Source organism: Arachis hypogaea, chromosome 1 (genome assembly GCF_003086295.3).
Source record: "Arachis hypogaea cultivar Tifrunner chromosome 1, arahy.Tifrunner.gnm2.J5K5, whole genome shotgun sequence".
Lineage (NCBI taxonomy): Eukaryota > Viridiplantae > Streptophyta > Magnoliopsida > Fabales > Fabaceae > Arachis > Arachis hypogaea.
The window spans coordinates 22,625,581-22,647,938 of record NC_092036.1 but is presented as its reverse complement, the minus strand read 5'-3'; the positions used below and the strand labels follow the sequence as shown (position 1 = coordinate 22,647,938).

Here is a 22,358-nt window from a genome sequence, read left to right as displayed (position 1 = left end):
TCAAGTTATGATCGTTTTAGTGAGAGAGGGTGGTGCACGAAATTGCAATCACACTTTTGCAATTCCGCACAACTAACCAGCAAGTGCACTGGGTCATCCAAGTAATACCTTACGTGAGTAAGGGTCGATCCCACGGAGATTGTCGGCTTGAAGCAAGCTATGGTTATCTTGTAACTCTTAGTCAGGATATCAATAATTCTCAGGGTTAATTGTAAAAAGTAAAAGAACATGAAATAAATACTTGTTTTGCAGTAATGGAGAACAGGTTGAGGTTTTGGAGATGCTCTATCTTCTGAATCTCTGCTTTCCTACAGTCTTCTTCTTCATGCACGCAAGACTCCTTCCATGGCAAGCTGTATGTAGGGTTTCACCATTGTCAATGGCTACCTCCCATCCTCTCAGTGAAAATGTTCAACGCGCTTTGTCACAGCACGGCTAATCATCTGTCGGTTCTCAATCAGGTTGGAATAGAATCCAGTAATTCTTTTGCATCTGTCACTAATGCCCAGCCCTCAGGAGTTTAAAGCTCGTCACAGTCATTCAATCCTCGAATCCTACTCAGAATACCACAGACAAGGTTTAGACCTTCCGGATTCTCTTGAATGCCGCCATCAATTCTAGCTTATACCACGAAGATTCTGATTAAGGAATCTAAGAGATATCCACTCAGTCTAAGGTAGAACGGAGGTGGTTGTCAGGCACACGTTCATAGGTGAGAATGATGATGAGTGTCACAGATCATCACATTCATCAAGTTGAGGAACAAGTGATATCTTATAATGGAAGCAAGCGTGATTGAATGAAAAACAGTAGTAATTGCATTAATCCATCAAGACACAGCAGAGCTCCTCACCCCCAACCATGGGGTTTAGAGACTCATGCCGTAGAAGGTACATTATGAAACGTGTAAAGTGTCATGAGGTAAAGATACAATGTCAAAATATCCTATTTATAGTGAACTAGTAACCTAGGATATACAGAAATGAGTAAATGACGTAAAAATCCACTTCCGGGGTGCACTTGGTGTGTGCTTGGGTTGAGCATTGAAGCTTTCATGTGTAGAGATTTTTCCTGGAGTTAAACGCCAGCTTTTGTGCCAGTTTGGGCGTTTAACTCCAATTTTTGTGCCAGTTCCGGCGTTAAACGCCGGGAATTCTGAAGCTGATTTGCAACGCCGGTTTGGGCCATCAATTCTTGGGCAAAGTATGGACTATTATATATTGCTGGAAAGCCCAAAATGTCTTCTTTCCAAAGCAATTAAGATCGCGCCAATTGGGCTTCTATAGCTCCGGAAAATCTACTTCGAGTGTAGGGAGGTCAGAATCCAACAGCATCTACAGTCCTTTTTCAGCCTCTGAATCAGATTTTTGCTCAGGTCCCTCAATTTCAGCCAGAAAATACCTGAAATCACAGAAAAACACACAAACTCATAGTAAAGTCCAGAAAAGTGAATTTTAAATAAAAGCTAATAAAAATATAATAAAAACTAACTAAAATATACTAAAAACAGTGCCAAAAAGCGTATAAATTATCTGCTCATCACAACACCAAACTTAAATTGTTGCTTGTCCCCAAGCAACTGAAAATCAAATAGAATAAAAAGAAGAGAATATACTATAGACTCTGAAATATCAATGAAACTTAGCTCCAATTAGATGAGCGGGACTAGCAGCTTTTTGCTTCCGAATAGTTTTGGCATCTCACTTTATCCTTTGAGTTCAGAATGATTGGCATCTATAGGAACTCAGAATTCAGATAGTGTTATTGATTCTCCTAGTTAAGTATGTTGATTCTTGAACACAGCTACTTTATGAGTCTTGGCCGTGGCCCAAAGCACTCTGTCTTCCAGTATTAACACCGGATACATACATGCCACAGACACATAACTGGGTGAACCTTTTCAGATTGTGACTCAGCTTTGCTAGAGTCCCCAATTAGAGGTGTCTAGGGTTCTTAAGCACACTCTTTTTGCTCTGGATCACGACTTTAATCGCTCAGTCTCAAGTTTTCACTTGACACCTTCACGCCACAAGCACATGGTTAGGGGCAGCTTGGTTCAGCCGCTTAGGCCAGGATTTTATTCCTGTGGGCCCTCCTATCCACTGATGCTCAAAGCCTTGGATCCTTTTTATTTTACCCTTGCCTTTTGGTTTAAAGGGCTATTGGCTTTTTTGCTTGCTTGCTTTTTTTTTTTATTCACTACTTTTTCTTGCTTCAAGAATCAATTTGATGATTTTTCAGATCCTCAATAACATTTCCCATTTTCCATCATTCTTTCAAGAGCCAACAATTTTAACATTCTTAAAACAACAAATTCAAAAGACATATGCACTGTTCAAGCATTCATTCAGAAAACAAAAAGTATTGTCACCACATCAAACTAATTCAACTAGTTTCAAAGATGAATTCGAAATCCTGTACTTCTTGTTCTTTTGTGATTAAAAACATTTTTCATCTAAGAAAGGTGATGGATTCATAGGACATTTATAACTTTAAGGCATAGACACTAAGACACTAATGATCATGTAATAAAGACACAAACATAAATAAACATAAAGCATAAAAATTTGAAAAACAGAAAACAAAGAACAAGGAAATTAAAGAACGGGTCCACCTTAGTGATAGCGACTTGTTCTTCCTCTTGAAGATCTTATGGAGTGCTTTTGAGCTCGTCTATGTCTCTTCCTTGTCTTTGTTGCTCTTCCCTCATAGCTTTTTTATCTTTTCTAATCTCATGGTGGATGATGGAATGCTCTTGGTGCTCCATCCTTAGTTGTCCCATGTTAGAGCTTAATTCTCCTAGGGAGGTGTTGATTTGCTCCCAATAGTTTAATGGGGGGAAGTGCATCCCTTGAGGCCTCTTAGGGATTTCATGATGAGGAATTTCCTCATGCTCTTGTTTGCTCCATCCTTTTCTTAGTGATGAGCTTTTGAGATGAATCTCTCCATCTCCCAGACTCAGAGGTGGAAGCTTTTGCCTTCCCTTTCCTCTTTCTAGAGGTTTCTCTGGCCTTAAGTGTCATACATGGTTATGAAAAAACAAAAAGCAACGCTTTTACCACACCAAACTTAGAAGGTTTGCTTGTCCTTGAGCAAAAGAAGAGAAGAGGGAGTAGAAGAAGAACAAATAGAGGAGATGGAGGGGGGCTTTGTGTTTCGGCCAAGGGGGAGAAGTAGTGTTTAGGTTGTGTAAAAATGAGGGGGTGAAGATGGGTTTATATAGGGGTGGAGAGGTATTGAGGTGATTGGTGAGTGGGTGAAGAAGAGATTGAGTGGTGGGGTAAGTGGGGATCCTGTGGGGTCCACAGATCCTGAGGTGTCAAGGATAGCTCATCCCTGCACCAAGTGGCGTGCAAAACGCCCTTTTCTGCCAATCCTGGTGTTAAACGCCAGGCTGCTGCCCATTTCTGGCATTTAACGCCAGCTTCTTGCCCATTCCTGGCGTTAAACGCCAGTCTGGTGCCCCTTTCTGGCGTTAAACGCCCAGAATGGTGCCAGACTGGGCGTTAAATGCCCATTTGCTACCCTTACTGGTGTTTAAACGCCAGCAGGTTTTTCCTCCAGGGTGTGCTGTTTTTCTTTCTGTTTTTCATTCTGTTTTTGCTTTTTCAATTGATTTTGTGACTTCACATGATCATTAACCTACATAAAACATAAAATAACAATGGAAAATAGATAAGTATAACATTGGGTTACCTCCCAACAAGCGCTTCTTTAATGTCAGTAGCTTGACAGTGGGCTCTCTTGGAGCCTCACGGATACTCACAGCATGATGATGGCCTCTCAACACCAAACTTAGAGTTTGCTTGTGCCCTCCCAACACCAAACTTAGAGTTTGAATGTGGGGGTTTTATTTGACTCTATATTGAGAGAAGCTTTTCATGCTTCTTCCCTTTCCTGTCTGTAAACCATGGTACTTCCTGAATGGCGAAGAGTTGCTCATCCAGAAAGGTTTCAGAGATCTCAGTAGGAGGGTGGGGCGCTCCTGCTACTGGTTCTATCCGGGACAGGTGATCAGCTACTTGATTCTCTGTCCCTTTTCTGTCTCTTATTTCTATATCAAACTCTTAGAGAAGCAACACCCATCTTATGAGCCTGGGTTTTGAATCCTGCTTTGTGAGTAGATATTTAAGAGCAGCATGGTCAGTGTACACAATCACTTTTGATCCTACTAGATAGGATCTAAACTTGTCAATGGCATAAACCACTGCAAGTAACTCTTTTTCTGTGGTTTTGTAATTCTTCTGTGCATCATTTAAAACACGGCTAGCATAATAAATGACGTGCAGAAGCTTGTTATGCCTCTGTCCCAACACTGCACCTATGGTATGGTCACTGGCATCACACATTAGTTCGAATGGTAATGTCCAGTCTGGTGCAGAGATGACTGGTGCTGTGACCAGCTTAGCTTTCAGAGTCTCAAACGCCTGCAAACACTCTTTATCAAAGATAAATGGCGTGTCAGCAGCTAGCAGATTACCCAGAGGTTTGGCAATTTTTGAAAAATCCTTTATAAACCTTCTGTAGAATCCTGCATGCCCCAGAAAGCTTCTGATTGCCTTAACATTGGTGGTAATTTTTCAATTACTTCAACTTTAGCTTGATCCACCTCTATTCCCTTGTTTGAAATTTTATGCCCAAGGACAATCCCTTCAGTCACCATAAAGTGACATTTTTCCCAGTTTAAAACTAGGTTAGTCTCTTGGCATCTTTTCAGAACAAGTGCTAGATGGTTAAGGCAGGAGCTGAATGAGTCTCCAAATACTGAAAAGTCATCCATGAAGACTTCCAAAAATTTCTCTACCATATCTAAGAAGATAGAGAGCATGCACCTCTGAAAGGTTGCAGGTGCATTACACAGACCAAAAGGCATCCTTTTGTAGGCAAACACTCCAAAAGGACATGTGAATGCTGTTTTCTCTTGGTCCTGAGGATCTACTGCAATTTGGTTGTAACCTGAATAGCCATCCAAAAAGCAATAATATTCATGACCTGCTAGTCTCTCTAACATCTGGTTTATGAATGGTAAAGGAAAATGATCCTTCCTTGTGGCTGTATTGAGCCTTCTGTAGTCAATACACATACGCCACCCTGTAACTGTTCTTGTAGGAACCAGTTCATTCTTTTCATTATGAACCACTGTCATGCCTCCCTTTTTGGGGACAACGTGGACAGGGCTCACCCAGGGGCTATCAGAAATAGGATAAATAATCCCAGCCTCTAGTAACTTAGTGACCTCTTTCTGCACCACCTCCTTCATGGCTGGATTTAGCCGCCTCTGTGGTTGAACCACTGGCTTAGCATCATCCTCCAATAGGATCTTGTGTATGCATCTTGCTGGGCTAATGCCCTTAAGATCACTTATGGACCACCCAAGAGCTGTCTTGTGTGTCCTTAACACTTGAATTAGTGCTTCCTCTTCCTGTGGATTTAAAGCAGAGCTTATGATCACTGGAAAAATGTCACCTTCTCCCAGAAATGCATATTTCAGGGATGGTGGTAGTGGCTTGAGCTCGGGTTTAGGAGGCTTATCCTTTTCCTGAGGAATTTTCAGAATTTTTTATTTCCTCTGGTTCCTCCAGATCAGGCTGAACATCTTTAAAAATGTCCTCTAGCTCTGATTTGAGACTCTCAGTCATATTAACCTCTTCCACCAGAGAGTCTATAATATCAATGCTCATACAGTCATTTGGGGTGTCTGGATGCTACATAGCTTTGACAACATTCAACTTAAACTCATCCTCATTGACTCTCAGGGTTAATTCCCCTTTTTGGACGTCAATGAGGGTTCGTCCAGTTGCTAGGAAAGGTCTTCCTAGAATGAGAGTTGCACTCTTGTGCTCCTCCATTTCCAGTACTACAAAGTCAGTGGGAAAGGCAAATGGCCCAACCTTGACAATCATGTCCTCAATTACGCCTGATGGATATTTAATGGAGCCATCAGTAAGTTGGAGACATATTCGGGTTGGTTTGACTTCTTCAGCCAAGCCAAGCTTTCTGATAGTGGATGCAGGTATTAGGTTGATACTTGTCCCAAGATCACATAGAGCTTTCTTGGTACAAGTACCCTCTAATGTGCATGGTATCATAAAGCTTCTAGGATCTTTAAGCTTCTCTGGTAAGCTCTTTAATATGACTGCACTGCATTCTTCAGTGAGAAAAACTTTTTCAGTTTCTCTCCGATCCTTCTTATGACTTAAGATCTCTTTCATGAACTTAGCATAAGAGGGTATTTGCTCAAGTGCCTCTGCAAATGGAATCTTTATTTCAAGAGTCCTGAGATAGTCTGCAAAGCGAGCAAATTGTTTATCCTGTTCCTCTTGGCGGAGTTTCTGAGGATAAGGCATCTTGGCTTTATACTCTTCAACTTTAGTTGCTACAGGTTTATTTCCTACAGAAATGGTTGGAGAAGCCTGCTTAAGGGGGTTGTTATCAGCACTTGCAAGTGTCTGACCCCTTTGTGGCATTTGAACGCCAGGATTGGGTGCTTTTTGGGCGTTTAACGCCAGATTGCAACCCTTATCTGGCGTTTGAATGCCAGAATTGGCTACCCATTGGGCGTTTAATGCCACTTTCTTACCCTTTTCTGGCGTTTGAACGCCAGAATCATTCCTCTCTGGGCTCTTACTGTCCTCAGAGGGATTTTGGGTAGTTGGTGGGTCATCCTCTGTCAGTTGTTCCATTCTTAGCTTTCTGCTGCTTTGAGTTGATACATTCAATGTCTTCCCACTCATTAATTTTAACAGCTTGGCATTCTTCTGTTATCTGTTTAGATAGTTGCTGTCTTGTCTAATTTAATTGTGCTTCCATATTCTTGTTAGCAATTTTAGTTTCTTGGAGCATCTCTTTAAATTCTGCTAACTGTTTTGTCATCATGAGTAATTGCTGATTAAGCTCAACCATCTGTTCTTGAGGGTTAGTATCAGTAGTTACTGCAATAGCTTCTTCTTTTATAGAGGACTCACTGCTTGAGTATAAATGTTGATTTCTAGCAACTGTATCTATGAGCTCTTGAGCTTCTTCAATCGTCTTCCTCATGTGTATAGATCCACCAGCTGAGTGGTCTAAAGACATCTGAGCTTTTTCTGTAAGCCCATAATAGAAGATGTCTAACTGTACCCGCTTTGAAAACATTTCAGAGGGGCATTTCCTTAGCATACCTCTATACCTCTCCCAGGCATTATAAAGGGATTCATTATCCTCTTGTTTAAAGCCTTGGATGTCCAGCCTTAGCTGTGTCATCCTTTTTGGAGGGTAAAATTGATTCAGGAATTTGTCTGATAATTGTCTCCATGTTCTTATGCTTGCTGTGGGTTGGTTATTCAACCACCTCTTAGCTTGATCTTTTACAGCAAATGGAAACAGTAACAATCTGTAGACATCCTGATCCACTTCTTTATCATGTACTGTGTCAGCAATTTGTAAGAACTGTGCCAGAAACTCAGTAGGTTCTTCCTGTGGAAGACCAGAATACTGGCAATTTTGCTGCACCATGATAATGAGTTGAGGATTTAGCTCAAAGCTGCTTGTTTTAATGGGAGGTATACATATGCTACTCCCATATGCAGTTGTAATGGGGTTAGCATATGACCCCAGAGTCCTTTTGGACTGCTCAATTCCACTTAGGTCCATGATGGAGAAAGGGAGATGATGTGGATATTATTTTATTTTATTATTATTATATTTTTTTTATTTAAGAGTAACCGAATAAAATAAAATAAATAAAAATTCGAAAACCAAAAGAGAATAAAATCAAAGCAAATTGAAAGCTAAATTAATTAATTAATTAAAAAGATTTTGGAATTAGCAATTTAAAAAGATATGATTGAAGAAATTAAAAAGATTTGATTTTTGAAAAAGATTTGAAAAGATCAATTTTTGAAATTAGAATTTTGACTTGACTAAAAAAAAAGATATGATTTTGAAAGAGATTTGATTTTTTTGAAGTGAGGAAAGAGAAAAACAACAAAATGACACCAAACTTAAAATTTTTAGAAAATCAAACACAAATTTTCAAAAATTTTAAAGGAAAACACAAAGAAGACACCAAACTTAGAATTTTTTTAAAGGTAAAGAAACAACTAAGACTATGCAAATTCGAAAAATTAAGAGAAAGTAAAAGCATGCAATTGGCACAAAACTTAAAATATGAAATTAGACTCAAATAAAAGACTCTAATCCAACAAAATAAAATACTCCTAATCTAAGCAACAAGATAAACCGTCAGTTGTCCAAACTCGAACAATCCCCGGCAACGGCGCCAAAAACTTGGTGCACGAAATCGCAATCACACTTTTGCAATTCCGCAAAACTAACCAGCAAGTGGACTGGGTCGTCCAAGTAATACCTTACGTGAGTAAGGGTCGATCCCACGGAGATTGTCGGCTTGAAGCAAGCTATGGTTATCTTGTAACTCTTAGTCATGATATCAATAATTCTCAGGGTTAATTGTAAAAAGTAAAAGAACATGAAATAAATACTTGTTTTGCAGTAATGGAGAACAGGTTGAGGTTTTGGAGATGCTCTATCTTCTGAATCTCTGCTTTCCTACTGTCTTCTTCTTCATGCACGCAAGACTCCTTCCATGGCAAGCTGTATTAGGGTTTCACCATTGTCAATGGCTACCTCCCATCCTCTCAGTGAAAATGTTCAACGCGCTCTGTCACAGCACGACTAATCATCTGTCGGTTCTCAATCAGGTTGAAATAGAATCCAGTGATTCTTTTGCGTCTGTCACTAACGCCTAGCCCTCAGGAGTTTGAAGCTCGTTACAGTCATTCAATCCTCAAATCCTACTCAGAATACCACAGACAAGGTTTAGACCTTCCAGATTCTCTTGAATGCTGCCATCAATTCTAGCTTATACCACGAAGATTCTGATTAAGGAATCTAAGAGATATCCACTCAGTCTAAGGTAGAACAGAGGTGGTTGTCAGGCACACGTTCATAGGTGAGAATGATGATGAGTGTCACAGATCATCACATTCATCAAGTTGAGGAACAAGTGATATCTTAGAATGGAAGCAAGCGTGATTGAATGAAAAACAGTAGTAATTGCATTAATCCATCAAGACACAGCAGAGCTCCTCTCCCCCAACCATGGGGTTTAGAGACTCATGCCGTAGAAGGTACAGTATGAAACGTGTAAAGTGTCATGAGGTAAAGATACAATGTCAAAAGATCCTGTTTATAGTGAACTAGTAACCTAGGATATACAGAAATGAGTAAATGACATAAAAATCCACTTCCGGGGTGCACTTGGTGTGTGCCTGAGCTGAGCATTGAAGCTTTCATGTGTAGAGACTTTTTCTGGAGTTAAACGCCAGCTTTTGTGCCAGTTTGGGCGTTTAACTCCAATTTTTGTGCCAGTTCCGGCGTTAAACGCCGGGAATTCTGAAGCTGATTTGCAACGCCAGTTTGGGCCATCAATTCTTGGGCAAAGTATGGACTATTATATATTGATGGAAAGCGCAGGATGTCTACTTTCCAACGCAATTAAGATCGCACCAATTGGGCTTCTGTAGCTCCGGAAAATCTACTTCGAGTGAAGAGAGGTCAGAATCCAACAGCATCTGCAGTCCTTTTTCAGCCTCTGAATCAGATTTTTGCTCAAGTCCCTCAATTTCAGCCAGAAAATATCTGAAATCACAGAAAAACACACAAACTCATAGTAAAGTCCAGAAAAGTGAATTTTAAATAAAAACTAATAAAAATATAATAAAAAACTAACTAAAATATACTAAAAACATACTAAAAACAGTGCCAAAAAGCGTATAAATTATCCGCTCATCAGAGGGTCAGGCTGACAGCTTTTCAGTTCCTTCAACTTCTTATATTCCTTCCACTTTTGCATGCTTCATTTCCATCCTCTAAGCCATTCCTGTCCTGTAATTCATGAAATCACTTAACACACATATCAAGGCATCTAATGGTAATAAGAGAGGATTAAATAAAAGGAAATAAAAGCCAAAGAAGCATGTTTTCAATCATAGCACAGAATCATGAAGGAAAATATAAAACATGCAAATCATATGAATAAGTAGGTAAAGAGTTGATAAAATCCACTCAATTAAGCACAAGATAAACCGTAAAATAGTGGTTTATCAGCTTCACAAATGGATCATACATATATTAATGATATGCAAGGTAGTTAAAAACTCAACTGCTAGCTTATAGTTACCTCAGGTCTGAAGATCAGATTCGACTGCATCTCGGTGTTTCTTGTGTGGACAGTCTCGAGCTATATGCCCCGACTTCCCGCACTTGTAACATACACCTAGTTTGGCTCTATGTGGCTCATCTGGAGTAGTCTCTCCATAGCCTTCCTGTAACATTGTTGACTTCATAGAGTAACATTTTGCGAATTGACTTTTCATAACCAATTCAGGGAAATTCGTTAACCTTTGTGGACTCACACAGTTGAAGATGTCTCTTCTAAGCCCTTTCTCATACTGAACACACTTCCACACCTCACAGTCAGCTGGATTTTCTTGACAAACTCTTGAGAGATGACACAAGTTGTCAAATTCACGGGTATAGTCAGCAACAAACATATTTTCTTGCTTCAGTTGCATTAACTCCAATTCTTTTGCAATGCGAATTGCATGTAAGAAATATTTTTTGTAAAATTCCGTCTTGAATCTACTCCAAGGGATATCTGTTAACTCCATCTGCAAGGTGTGATATAACTCCTGCCACCATTCCTGAGCATCTCCCTCCAACATGTAAGTCACTATTTCCACCGACTGTACTTCCGGTATGTGTTGAGTGTATAAAAATCTCTCCACATCTCGAAACCACCGATCAGTCTCTAACACATTGGCATTTTTGTTAAACCGGGGTGGACCACTCTTGAGGAAATCAATAAGGGTCATGGACCTATAGTATTGACCTATGTTGCTCGTACTAGCACCCGAGCTTCCATCTCGGGGTCCTCACATTGGTTCGGTCCTTGGATTTTCCTTCCAGTTACCTCGCTCGGATCCGCGAGTCGACTTTTGGTCCCCGTTCACACCAAACAATTGATATTAAGGTGATCACTCTCAATATCTCAAGTTTAGTTCTTAAAAGTCCCAAACGCATGCTCACGAACATGTATGCTACACATATTAGTTAGATATCCTAATAGCACATAGACATATACACAGGGAATGCACAGCAGCATATTCAGTCCGTCCTCAGGCTCTATAGGAACGAACTGCTCTGATTCCATAATGTAACACCCTACCATACCTAATCTTATGCTTAAGTCATAAGACTGAGATAGTAAGGTATTACGACCTCTAAAAATAGTAATATATATATATATATAATAATAGAGAAAAGGATACTTAATTAGGAGCCTTGAAAAACAAGTAAAACAAAATCGCAAAATAAAAAGCGCAACGCTCAGGAAAGGATTACTTGCGTGCTAAGAAACCTAATAGGAACATGATAAAGATAAGTAAAAGAATAAAGGAAAGCCAAGGAAACAACATAACCAGCCCCTGACTCAGCCTCCGAAGCTAAGGCTGACCAGAGGATATATATATATATATATATATATATATATATATATATATATATATATATATATATATATATATATATATATATATACATATGAACATACATATGTATCCCCAAAATACACCAAAATACCAAAATAAACTCATATCTCTCTTTCAACCTCTAAGAGGAGCAGCATACATAAGTTACTTGGAGAGTAAGCTAAATACATATATACAAATAGAAAACCAAAATACACCCAAGGACTACTTTGCTTTCTAGGATCCAGACGCCTAGCGAGGAGCCTCTCGACCTGCATCTAAAAAACAATAATACAATATGGAATGAGAATCGGAGGTTCTCAGCATGGTAAAAGTGCCACGCGCATAATAAATAAGGTCCTGAGAATGCCATAGGCAATCCTAGAACTCCATTATACAATTGTCCAACTTAATTACTAAATAGAAGCTATAACAGGGGTGATGATTGGATTTTTGATGGTATAGAATTTCACAAATGAATTCTCATTGCAAGTATAGTTTCTAAACCAATCAATAATCCTTTCATACAAAAGATTGTTTGTCACAAGTAACAAACCCCTAAAATTAATAACCGAAGTATTCAAACCTCGGGTCGTCCTCCCTAGGAATTACAATAAAGTGTCTTGTTATTGGTTGTGAGTTATTTTGGGGTTTTGATAAGAAGCATGAAAGATAAATGGCAAGAAAGTAAACTAAGGCCTAAAAAGGTCTTGGCAAGGGTTGGTGGTCAAGGATCTCTATCCTAATCACTAACCACAATATCAGAATTGGCAAGGATTAATCTCATTAAATCATCCTCTAACTAGTAGTAAAGGAAAGTCAAATGAGCTATATCAATCCTAGTCCATAAGTCCTAACTCTCCACTAATTCAATTAGTGAGAACTAGAGTCAATGGATCCCAATCATCAATTACTTGGACATTAGTAACTCAAGAGTTCCTAAGTTACCTTTCCAAGCCAAGAACATAAAACTCTACTCTAAAATCCAACCAAGCATTTCATCAAACACTTGGAAGGCATAAAAGGAAAGCATAGTAAATTGATAACAAGAATAGAATCTAACAACAATTATTGAAATGAATTAACAACAACAATCAAAAGAAACACATTTATTATGAATTACCTTGATTGAATTGAAAGAGAGTAGAAGAAACAAAAGTAGATCTACAACAAAACACAAGAACAACATAAAGAAAATTACAACAAAAGAATAGAAGAAGATGAATGTAGCAACAAAGAATTGAGAAGATAGAAGTAGAAGAAGATGTATTAAAATCTAGATATAAGAACTAAACCTAATCCTAATCCTAATCCTAGAGAAAAGTGAGAGCTTCTCTCTCTAGAAACTACTTCTAAACTAATCCTAATGAGTGTGAATGAACTAATGTCCCTTTGCTCTTCAATCCTTGGCTTTAAATAGCAGTTTAGGCGCCAAAGTTGGTTGGAATTGGGCCCCACAACCCTTGAGAATTTGTTGGTCACGTTTTCATTAAAAAATCATAAACCAGCACCGACGCGTACGCGCACAGCACGCGTACGCGTCCATGGGGTGATTCGCAAGGTGCGCGCAAGCGCCAGGTGCGCGCGCGCGGCCATGGGCGAGTTCAACTTCTGTGACTTTTCATGATTTCTCCACTTTGCATGCTTTCCCTCTTCACTCCTTTGATCCATTCCTAGCCTTTTTAATCTGAAATCACTAACAAACATATCAAGGCATCTAATGGAATCAAGGAGAATTAGATTTAGCTATTTTTAAGTCCTAAAAAGCATGTTTTCACATCTAAGCACAAAGAAGGAGACAATCACAAAACTATGCTAATTCAATGGATAAATGTGGGTAAAAGGTGATAAAATCTCTTAAAATCAATACAAGATAAACCGTCAAAACGGGGTTTATCAAGGGGTAGGTATTCTAAATCTACCAAACTTACTCAATTTCAATCCTAATCTAATACCAAACCATTTCTCCTTTTCCTTCATCCCTCTATCATCCACAATGCAATAGAAACAAGCAACCAAACAAGTTCACGCACAAGTAATGAGCAGATAGTACAAATAGCAAGTATAATAGGTAGCAGGTGATATAAATCATTTAGGCAAACCCAGGAAATGCAGTGCAATCAAAACAAACAAATGCATATGATGCATGCCTGTCCTATGGCTAATGGGGCCCATCTGTCAGTTATCCAGCCAACCCAACAAGTCTGAAAACCGTAGATTGTTCCCTATCGCACATCTCCAAGAGTCCATGCATAGATTTCACATTCAATCATCATATAAATCACTCAATGGGGCTATCCATACTTGGGAATTTATACGTGCCTGATCACCCTTACGACGTAGGGTCAACATAGTATCGGGATTCAACTTAGAACACGTGGTGGCAAGCTACGGTTTTTACCCAGAAAAATTCGTATCTCAGATATCATCATTCATAAGCCATTTCATAGTCATAATCATTATTTAATCATTCATTAAGCCATGGCATGTCAACTCCTTTTATTAACAACTTCCCTTTCACATTTTTCATCATCATTCCCTTATAATACATCACGTTTATCCTTTCCGGGTCCTGACCAAACTATTTATCAAACTCTTCTCAACCTTTTTAATATCGAATAATCTTAAAATGAACCCAACTCTAACATTAAATCAATCACATAAAACGAAGATTAATCTTTGACTTCTCGGACCCATGACTATCATTAAGACATCCTCGACACTCTATTTTTTTCTATTTTTAAGATAACAAATGAACTCGGAATTGAGAAAACTATATGTCCAGACGTTCATCTCGGAATAAGCTTTCTAACAAATCAAAAATCACAATTTTTTTATTTAACTAGTCTTAGAAACAGAGGAGAAACACTGACTGCTCTGCAGTGCTTAGAAACCAGAAAACAGCAACAGCATATGATATCTAAAATTCCATATAAAATTCAAATTAAATCCAATAGCCTTAAAAATTAATATGATTCAACTTAACATATCCAGGTTTATTTTCCAATTGATTTCAGGTCAAAACCATTTTTAATGAAGGTGTTATGTAACTTGGAAGTTGAGTAACTTTCTGTAGAATTCTGTTTTAAAAGCCAATGAACATGTCCTCTTTCAAGTCCCATAACTCACTCATTAAAACATGGACTGCCCTGAAATTTAAATCACAACTGCTAAGAATAATTAATTTTCACCTCCAATTGGTTGCACTTGAATATCCATTCATAATCAGAAGTTATAAGCTCTCAAAATTGCTGATCTAAGAAAACAAAATCTGGCTTTTATTGTATAACGCATCGTATTTCAAAAATTCATACTTTTAAAACCACAAGTCCAACCATTCTAAAATTGTACGACATTAAAATAATAGGACTAAAGATTTATTTAAAATTGGTTTCATTTCAAAATTCATTTTGAAACATTCGCAGCAGAGCCAATAAGTTACTGCTGTTCTAAAAATTATGCAGTAAAAATCAGATTCCACGACTACAATTTGAAAATTCACCATAAATCATACATTTAACGAAGAGCTCCCAAATTCTCCAGTTCAGTTCCAAACATTCCGAGGTTTAACCAGGACTTGGTTTCACGCAATTTCGATCATCACAGAATTAGTTACAGCATATGCAATACCACCATTAATAACTTCCACACCTCATAATTCCAATATATATCCACCAACAAATCTATTCCAACAACATTACAAGGCTAATCATTAAATACAACAAACAATTCAACTTATTCTATCGTTCCTCTAACCTAGTTTTCACAACACCGTAAATATTAAACGTGCGAAACTTAAACCATACCTTGACCGATCACTTAGTTTCACCCAAGGCAGCCTCACAATATAAATCACAGCCCCTCCAAGCTTAATTAAAACAGCCCCAAAACAAGCATTGATCACCAATAAGCCTCCAAGTACTCCCAACTCAAACCCAATACATACATACATACATACATACATACATACATACATATATATATATATATAACTCAATTCACCTCTGATTCACATATATATCCAAATTCAGATTTTTCATCAATAAATAAAAAATTGGCTAGGGTTTAGATTGTTCTTACCATACCCATTGATGATTGGAGTGCAACCCAACTATTATCCAATTTTAGTTTGTACCTAAACCACCAAAATTATCAAAATTACTCAAAACCTCAACAATTTTTGTGTAGAAAAGGGGCACAGAGAATTGGAAATGAATTGGTGAAAAACTTACCACTTTGTTCGGATAGAATTGAAGAGGACTCCAAGACGAACGCGTGGCCGCGAACGGCTCGTCAATCGGAGCTCAAACGAGGAAGATATGATGGATCAAAGATGGTGAGGGTTTGAGAGCTTCTCCTCCCTTCTCCAAATCTGTTTGTATCGTTGCATGCAAATGGGGAAGAAAGAGCTGCTGTTTAGTTTAAATGTTTGGGTCCGGTTTGGATCCTAGTTCAACCGATTCGGCCCTTTCGGTCAAATTTTGGGCCAAAATTTTGAAATTGATATCAAAATTCTCGTTTCGACGAGCTCTATCCTATTTTTATTTTAGTTTTACATTTTTAGCTTTCCTAATTAAAATTCAAATTATTGACTAATTATTCACCGATTTTAGCGGGGTTTATACCTATAAACTCAAAATGAGCTTCCTGCAGGGTTGATATGTTCCCTTCTATCTCAACGGTACATCATCCTTTCCTAACGCTAAGATTTTCCTCCACATTTCATGTATTTTATCTGCAAAGTATGAGGAGCATATTTACTCTCTACATTATTTAAAATAATGGATCTTAAAATGACAGAAATTTATCTATTACAAAAGTATGATAACACTGTATTGGTGCATTATAACACAGGAAAGTGGGAAAAACATAATAGTTTAGTAAATTTCAATATACAAACATAAATTACCTTTAATCTAAGGTAATCTCCGAATGTTAGACCAATTAAAGTAATGTCCTCTTCTAATGAGCCAGATACATCAACCCAGCATTCATAAGACAAACAAATTGCACTGTGTCAATGGCATGCATGTTGAGTATAATACCAGATTCCTTAATCTAAAATGATCTATAGGACAAAAATTATGTGGTTACACTTACAAAAGGGTTTACCTTAGAAATTCATGTGCATCCTCTTTTTTGCCATTACCAAGTTGACTTTGGGTACTCCTTAGTTTGGGAGAATATGGCATGCCCTTAGAAGAGAAGAGAAGAGAGTGGATATTTTGTATCTTTTGACTTCAAAATTAAACTTTCAAACTCACAGTTGAAACATTTTTTATTTGCACAAAAAATTTGCATAGAATTGTTTAATAATTAACCCTACTAACGGGGTTACAGAAGATAATATTCAAGAAATATGGCATGTAAATTATTCCAATGAAAAAACTCAACAAATGCATTTTCACATTTTTCAAAATTAAATGCACTCACTGATTGAATCTTCTGTTACTACAAATCGAGTCTTTTTTAACCTAGGAAGGATAACGTAGGAACTCTTTTTAATTCAGGGAGAATGATGTAGGAGAATATATTTTTATATTTGTGTTGTTACTAAAGTAATCTAGTTTAACATATGTTATTATATTGTATTATGAGTTATTTCCACGTCCAAGTTATAAAGATTTTTTCTTGTCCTACTAGTATAAATATGTATATATATTCTCTTTTGGATATCAACTTAAGTTGATTGAGTTATATTTGAATAAGTTGTGTATTTATTTTCTGTAAATTTTTTTTAGAGTAAGAAGTATATATTTAGCTTCGCCAATCAAAGTAAACTTTTGACTATTTTATCGAAAGTGGATTATTAACTTTGCCAAGATTAGTGACAAAAATGAAATCCCGACATCATAAAGCTACTCTTGAAATAGTAATTATAGCTATAATCAAATTTTAGTGGTGGAGGAGATGATTGAGCCAACTTTTAATTCGACCCTTTTCTTTATTTGTTTTTATTTTTATTTTTGTTTTTCTAAAAAATCTGTTTTTTAGAATTTAAATTCGAGCAGACATAATCCAAAAAATAATTGGATCAAATTAGATCATCCCAACACTTAAGTAACAATATAGGTCGACTAAGTTAGACTAGTTAAATTTCTGAGCATAAAATACTATCTATAATCCCAAGGTTTTATGATAAATATATACAACAACATCTATCTACATTCAGACTTATAATACATCATATTCATAGCGTACAAAGTATGTTGTCATCTATAGGATTGATCTGAACCTAAGTCAACTTATAGATTTGAATTTCATATATATTACAGCTTTAGGCAATAGCATTGCAACAACATACTTCAAAAATATCATCTAAGGGGGCATGATCGCCTGTACCTTCGTCTTTTCTCGCATATAATAGCTCCTTCCCTTTGAACACAAACATCCCTCCCTAAGAGAATGAAAATTGATGAGTTTAGAAAATAATGCAGTGAAGATTATTGAGTTTGTTTCAGTCCTGTGCTGCTAGACAAAAATATATCAAACCTGCTGCAACACACCACTTCTATCATCTGGTGTGGCTTCTATCGTATAGTTCTTTGTAGCATTCCGCAAAGCATCAAATCTAGATTTTGATAACACCTTTGCCTGTATATATCAATTTCTTCATTGAAACATAATAACAAACAGCATGCAATCGATCTCACTCATAACCATGGTTTCAAATTGCAGTCCGCAACTGCAATGCAGCCCCAATATTACTGTTTTGGTGCTCACAAGCAAGTTTCGTCAATTTTTGGCATCATAGTGCAACTACAACCACGAATGGAACCGCAATTTAAAACCATGGATATGACTACAGAAAAGTCAGTGGTTAAGCTTACACTGGCAGGGTTAAAGAATGTACGACCAAAACCATAATATAGGTCCAAAACATTATATGCCTGAAAGAAAGAAGAACTGATTAACATACATATGTAATAGAAGATGAGATTTAGTAGGTGAATATACCACAGTCTACCGATATATGTTACCTTGCGGTCAGGATCTGCATAGAGACAATCCACTGGAAATGGTAACTTAACATACAAAAATATCAAGTCAAACAGAACATGTCAGTTTTGACATCAAGAGGCCAAAAAATGTGCATGGAAAAACAGATATGGAACAATAACAGGAATCCTTCAAAATTCAGATATATTAGAGTATTGAGATCCAAATGCTACTCCTAGGCCTGATCAAGATAAAACCAATTAACATGGCTATCCTATAAATTTGCAATTGAAATGGTTGTTTTAAGGTTTTGAATCCGAAAATATTTAACCAAATAATTGAAAATAAGCTTGATAAGCGTGACAATTACCATCTATAAACCCTTATGAAAATTACCATCTATTTTTACCAACATAATCAAACCCTCAAGGTTGTCCCTCACAACATAACCAAAAAAGAGCAAAAAAGAAAAGAGTAATGGTTCAATTTAGTTCCTAAAAAATTGTAAGCATGATTCATTTTAGTCCTTAAATTTTTTGAAGTATCACTCTAGTCCTAAAATTATATTTCGTAGGTCGTTTTATCCCTGAAGTTGTATTCCACATGTTATTGTCCCTAAAATACCTAAAAAGTGTACCTTCAAAACTATATTGATACTTTTGAAATTTCAGAGACTAAGATAAACACATATACAATTTCAAGAACCAAATTGAATCTTTACTAAAAGTGAATGACTTATCTCGTGTTATATTCAGTTATATATCTAAGCATATACTTTACCACAAAAACATTGAAAAAACAAAGCAAGAGAAAGAAATTACTCGCTCAGCAAGCATGCGGGCTTTACTGGGGCCACCAACTCCAACTGCAATTAGTTTAACACCAGCTGAATCAAACCTAGCTTTGGCTTCTTTCAAGGCTGAAGCTAATTCCCAACTTGGAACAAGATCAAACAAAGCATAATTAGAAGAACTATTCTTCAAAAAACTCTTCAATGGTCACCGAAAGAATATCAGTTACCAGCAAGGGCATCCAAAGTGCCTCAATAGGGCCACCACAGCTATGCCCTGTGAAAATCAATACCAGTATTCAATTAATCATGGTTGTTTCCGATATTCGGAGAGAAATAATCACATTTCTCCCCCCCCCCCCCCTTCTCCTCGGAACACTTTTTTACTTTAAACCCAAAATAAATTAATCTAAACAGGCATATATATTGTCCGAAGAAAGAATCTGAGCTGCATTTTAGCCTAACAGTCAGTTAAAAGAGGCTATCAAACCGGGAAAAGAAAACAAAATTAACTATTGATCACTCTGAGATTTTTTACAGCAGTTTAATTTGAAAGATACACATGCTATCAATTCAACTATTGTAAGATTTTTGACATTATTAATAAGTTTATGACCGGAAAAATACATGATGTAATTTTGTTCATAAAAGTTGCATTTAATATGTATTTAATCATTCATTTTCCATAAACTTATTAATTTATTCTTTTAAGGACCAAAATTATATCATATTTGTGTTTCTGGTAGAACTAAACTGGTATAAGAAAGAGATATCATGCATTTCTTTCAAGAACTAAATTAATGTTAAAAATCTTTCAACGACTAAATTAAAGTTAGATGAAGTTTTAAGAAGATTTATAGTTAGTTAGTTTAGTAAGAGGGAAAAAAATGATGATTTATTTTAAGAAGGGTTAAGCAATATTATACTAATTCAATCTCGAGAAACACCATTAGCTACAAAAAGATGCATCTCCAATTTCTCTCTGAACCAAAGATGGGATTAACTTGGGTTAATAATAATTGGCTTTGCTAATTTTTCTCGTTAATTCATGTTCTATCAGGCAACAAAATCAATTAACATGTACAAGAACAAGAAACACTGCGATAGGTACACTTTAGTCTCTACTATCTTGCAATTGAAAATGTAAAATAACTAACTAACAAACTTGTAATTACTAATAATGGTTATAACAGAATTTCTCTAATTAAGTTACTAGTGTATAAAGAAGATAGAAGGTTTCATTACCTGGTTTTGATCCCAAAGGTCTTTGAAGGCAACAGGGTCGCCGGAGGCGGTGAAAATGGTTACGTCGGCGAGTTCCTCGGCTACGGTGGGAGTGTAGTGCGAGGTGGAAGCTCTGGCAGAAAGGTTGTGTCTTCTGGTGAGGGCAAATGGGCCGGTTGGGCTTGGGCCCGTCAATTTGGAGGAAGTAAGAAGCATAAGGGAAGGGGCGTGAGAAGATGGGGGTGAGATTGAGGGGAGAGATGGTTTGAGAGATTGAAGGGTTGGGGTGGATGGAAGGAACGATAACGCCATCGAGTGAAGATGAAGCGTAGGCCTTTGAGACTTGAGAGTGAATGGTGTTGGGTGAATGGGCGTGCAGAGTCCAAAGGGGCAGAGCCAGGAAATTTTCCGTGGCGAGAGAAGCCAAATAAGTCGGATCAAGCTCAGTAAAATGATAAAATCAGAAAACAAGTGTAATAAAAATGAGGTTCATAATCATAAAGGATTATAGCTAAAAATTGATAGTGATTAATCTCGAGTTAATATTTAAATTGTTTTTTGATATTGCACTCGCGTCTTTAAATTTGTTTTTTATTTAATTTAATCTCCAAAATTAATATTCATCTTTTATTTTAATCTCTTAATTATTATTTTTTTAAAATATACTGATATGTCAAAACATAATTAACTACTAGTATTTTTACCTGTAATAACATTACGGGAATATAAATTTTAAAAAATTACTGTCTATTTTAATAGAAAAGATTTATAAAATCAAACTACTTTTACAAAAAAAAGTCGTTGATTGACAAAAGTCTCTGACTAAGAAGATCGATGTATCTGTAGATAAAAAAGTTAAATAATAAGATTTTTAGTTATTATTTTTATATGAAAAATCTAATTTTTTATAATAATTAATTTTAACATTTCTTATCTAAAATTTAAAACAATTTAACGTGTATACTTTTACATTTAATTAGGTGTTAACTGTTAAATCTGTTGCACAATAGAAATAATTAATTTTTATACTTGCTATTTAAAAATAATATTTTTTCTCTCTGTGTATATAAAAATATAATTAGATATTAGTATAAAAAATTATATTGATAGTTATAAAATTAACTCAAAATTAATTTTTTTAAAACAATTGAATCTTGATTCTAACTTTTAATTATAACATTAGTATTCTCTCCAAATTATATGTAATAAATATTTGAAAGAAGAGAAATAAAAATATATATTAGAAAGATAAGCGGTGAAAATTTAAAACCAAATAAAAAATTATGTATATAATAACAATAATAATAATATTTTTTATTTAAATTATATTATTTTGTTAATTTTATTTTCTATAGAAGAGAAAATTTTATTTTAATTGTAAAAAAATATCGGATGATATATTTTGATTTGTTAAATTACTAATATAAAATATAAATTATATATAGAGTAAAAATAGTAGAGAGAAATAAAAAATGGGGAGAGGTAGATGAGAGAATTTAGTAATGGAATTTATTAAGTTTAAAAAAAATATTTTCTCTCAATTTTCATAAGAGAGTGTCATGTGAAACATTTGATTATTAAATTAGATAGTAATATATGATACATAATATAGGTATATTTCAATTTTAATTTGGTTTAATTACTCTATTGGTCCCTATAGTTTTACAAAATTTTCAATTAGATCCCTACACTTTTTTTCCTTTTAATTGAGTCCTTACACCAAAATTTTCTCTTTAATTGGGTCTCTACACTTTTTTTTTTCCTTTTATTTAGGTCCCTATACCAATTTCTTTTTTTAGTTGGGTCCCTACAAAATTAAGCTAATTACTACTAAGAAGGACTTAATTGAAAAAAAATTTAGTGCAGGGACTCAATTA

General features: G+C 36.1%; 1 protein-coding gene and 1 long non-coding RNA gene across 2 annotated transcripts; both read right to left on the bottom strand.

Annotated features, from left to right (window-relative positions):
- Nucleotides 1-12,622: 12,622 nt before the first annotated feature.
- Nucleotides 12,623-15,924, bottom strand: LOC140183932 (uncharacterized). The gene is made up of 2 exons (XR_011880506.1): nucleotides 15,761-15,924; nucleotides 12,623-15,663 (listed from the first exon to the last, which is right to left on the bottom strand). It is a non-coding gene; the product is annotated as an uncharacterized lncRNA (long non-coding RNA).
- Nucleotides 15,925-17,624: 1,700 nt separating this feature from the next.
- On the bottom strand, nucleotides 17,625-20,954 carry LOC112800748 (thioredoxin-like protein AAED1, chloroplastic). The gene is made up of 7 exons (XM_025843136.3): nucleotides 20,503-20,954; nucleotides 19,488-19,534; nucleotides 19,289-19,403; nucleotides 18,509-18,553; nucleotides 18,359-18,418; nucleotides 18,021-18,122; nucleotides 17,625-17,925 (listed from the first exon to the last, which is right to left on the bottom strand). The coding sequence occupies exons 1-7, from the start codon at nucleotides 20,791-20,793 to the stop codon at nucleotides 17,806-17,808; spliced, it is 780 nt and encodes a 259-aa protein (XP_025698921.1). The 5' UTR covers nucleotides 20,794-20,954; the 3' UTR covers nucleotides 17,625-17,805.
- Between the last annotated feature and the right edge of the window lie 1,404 nt (nucleotides 20,955-22,358).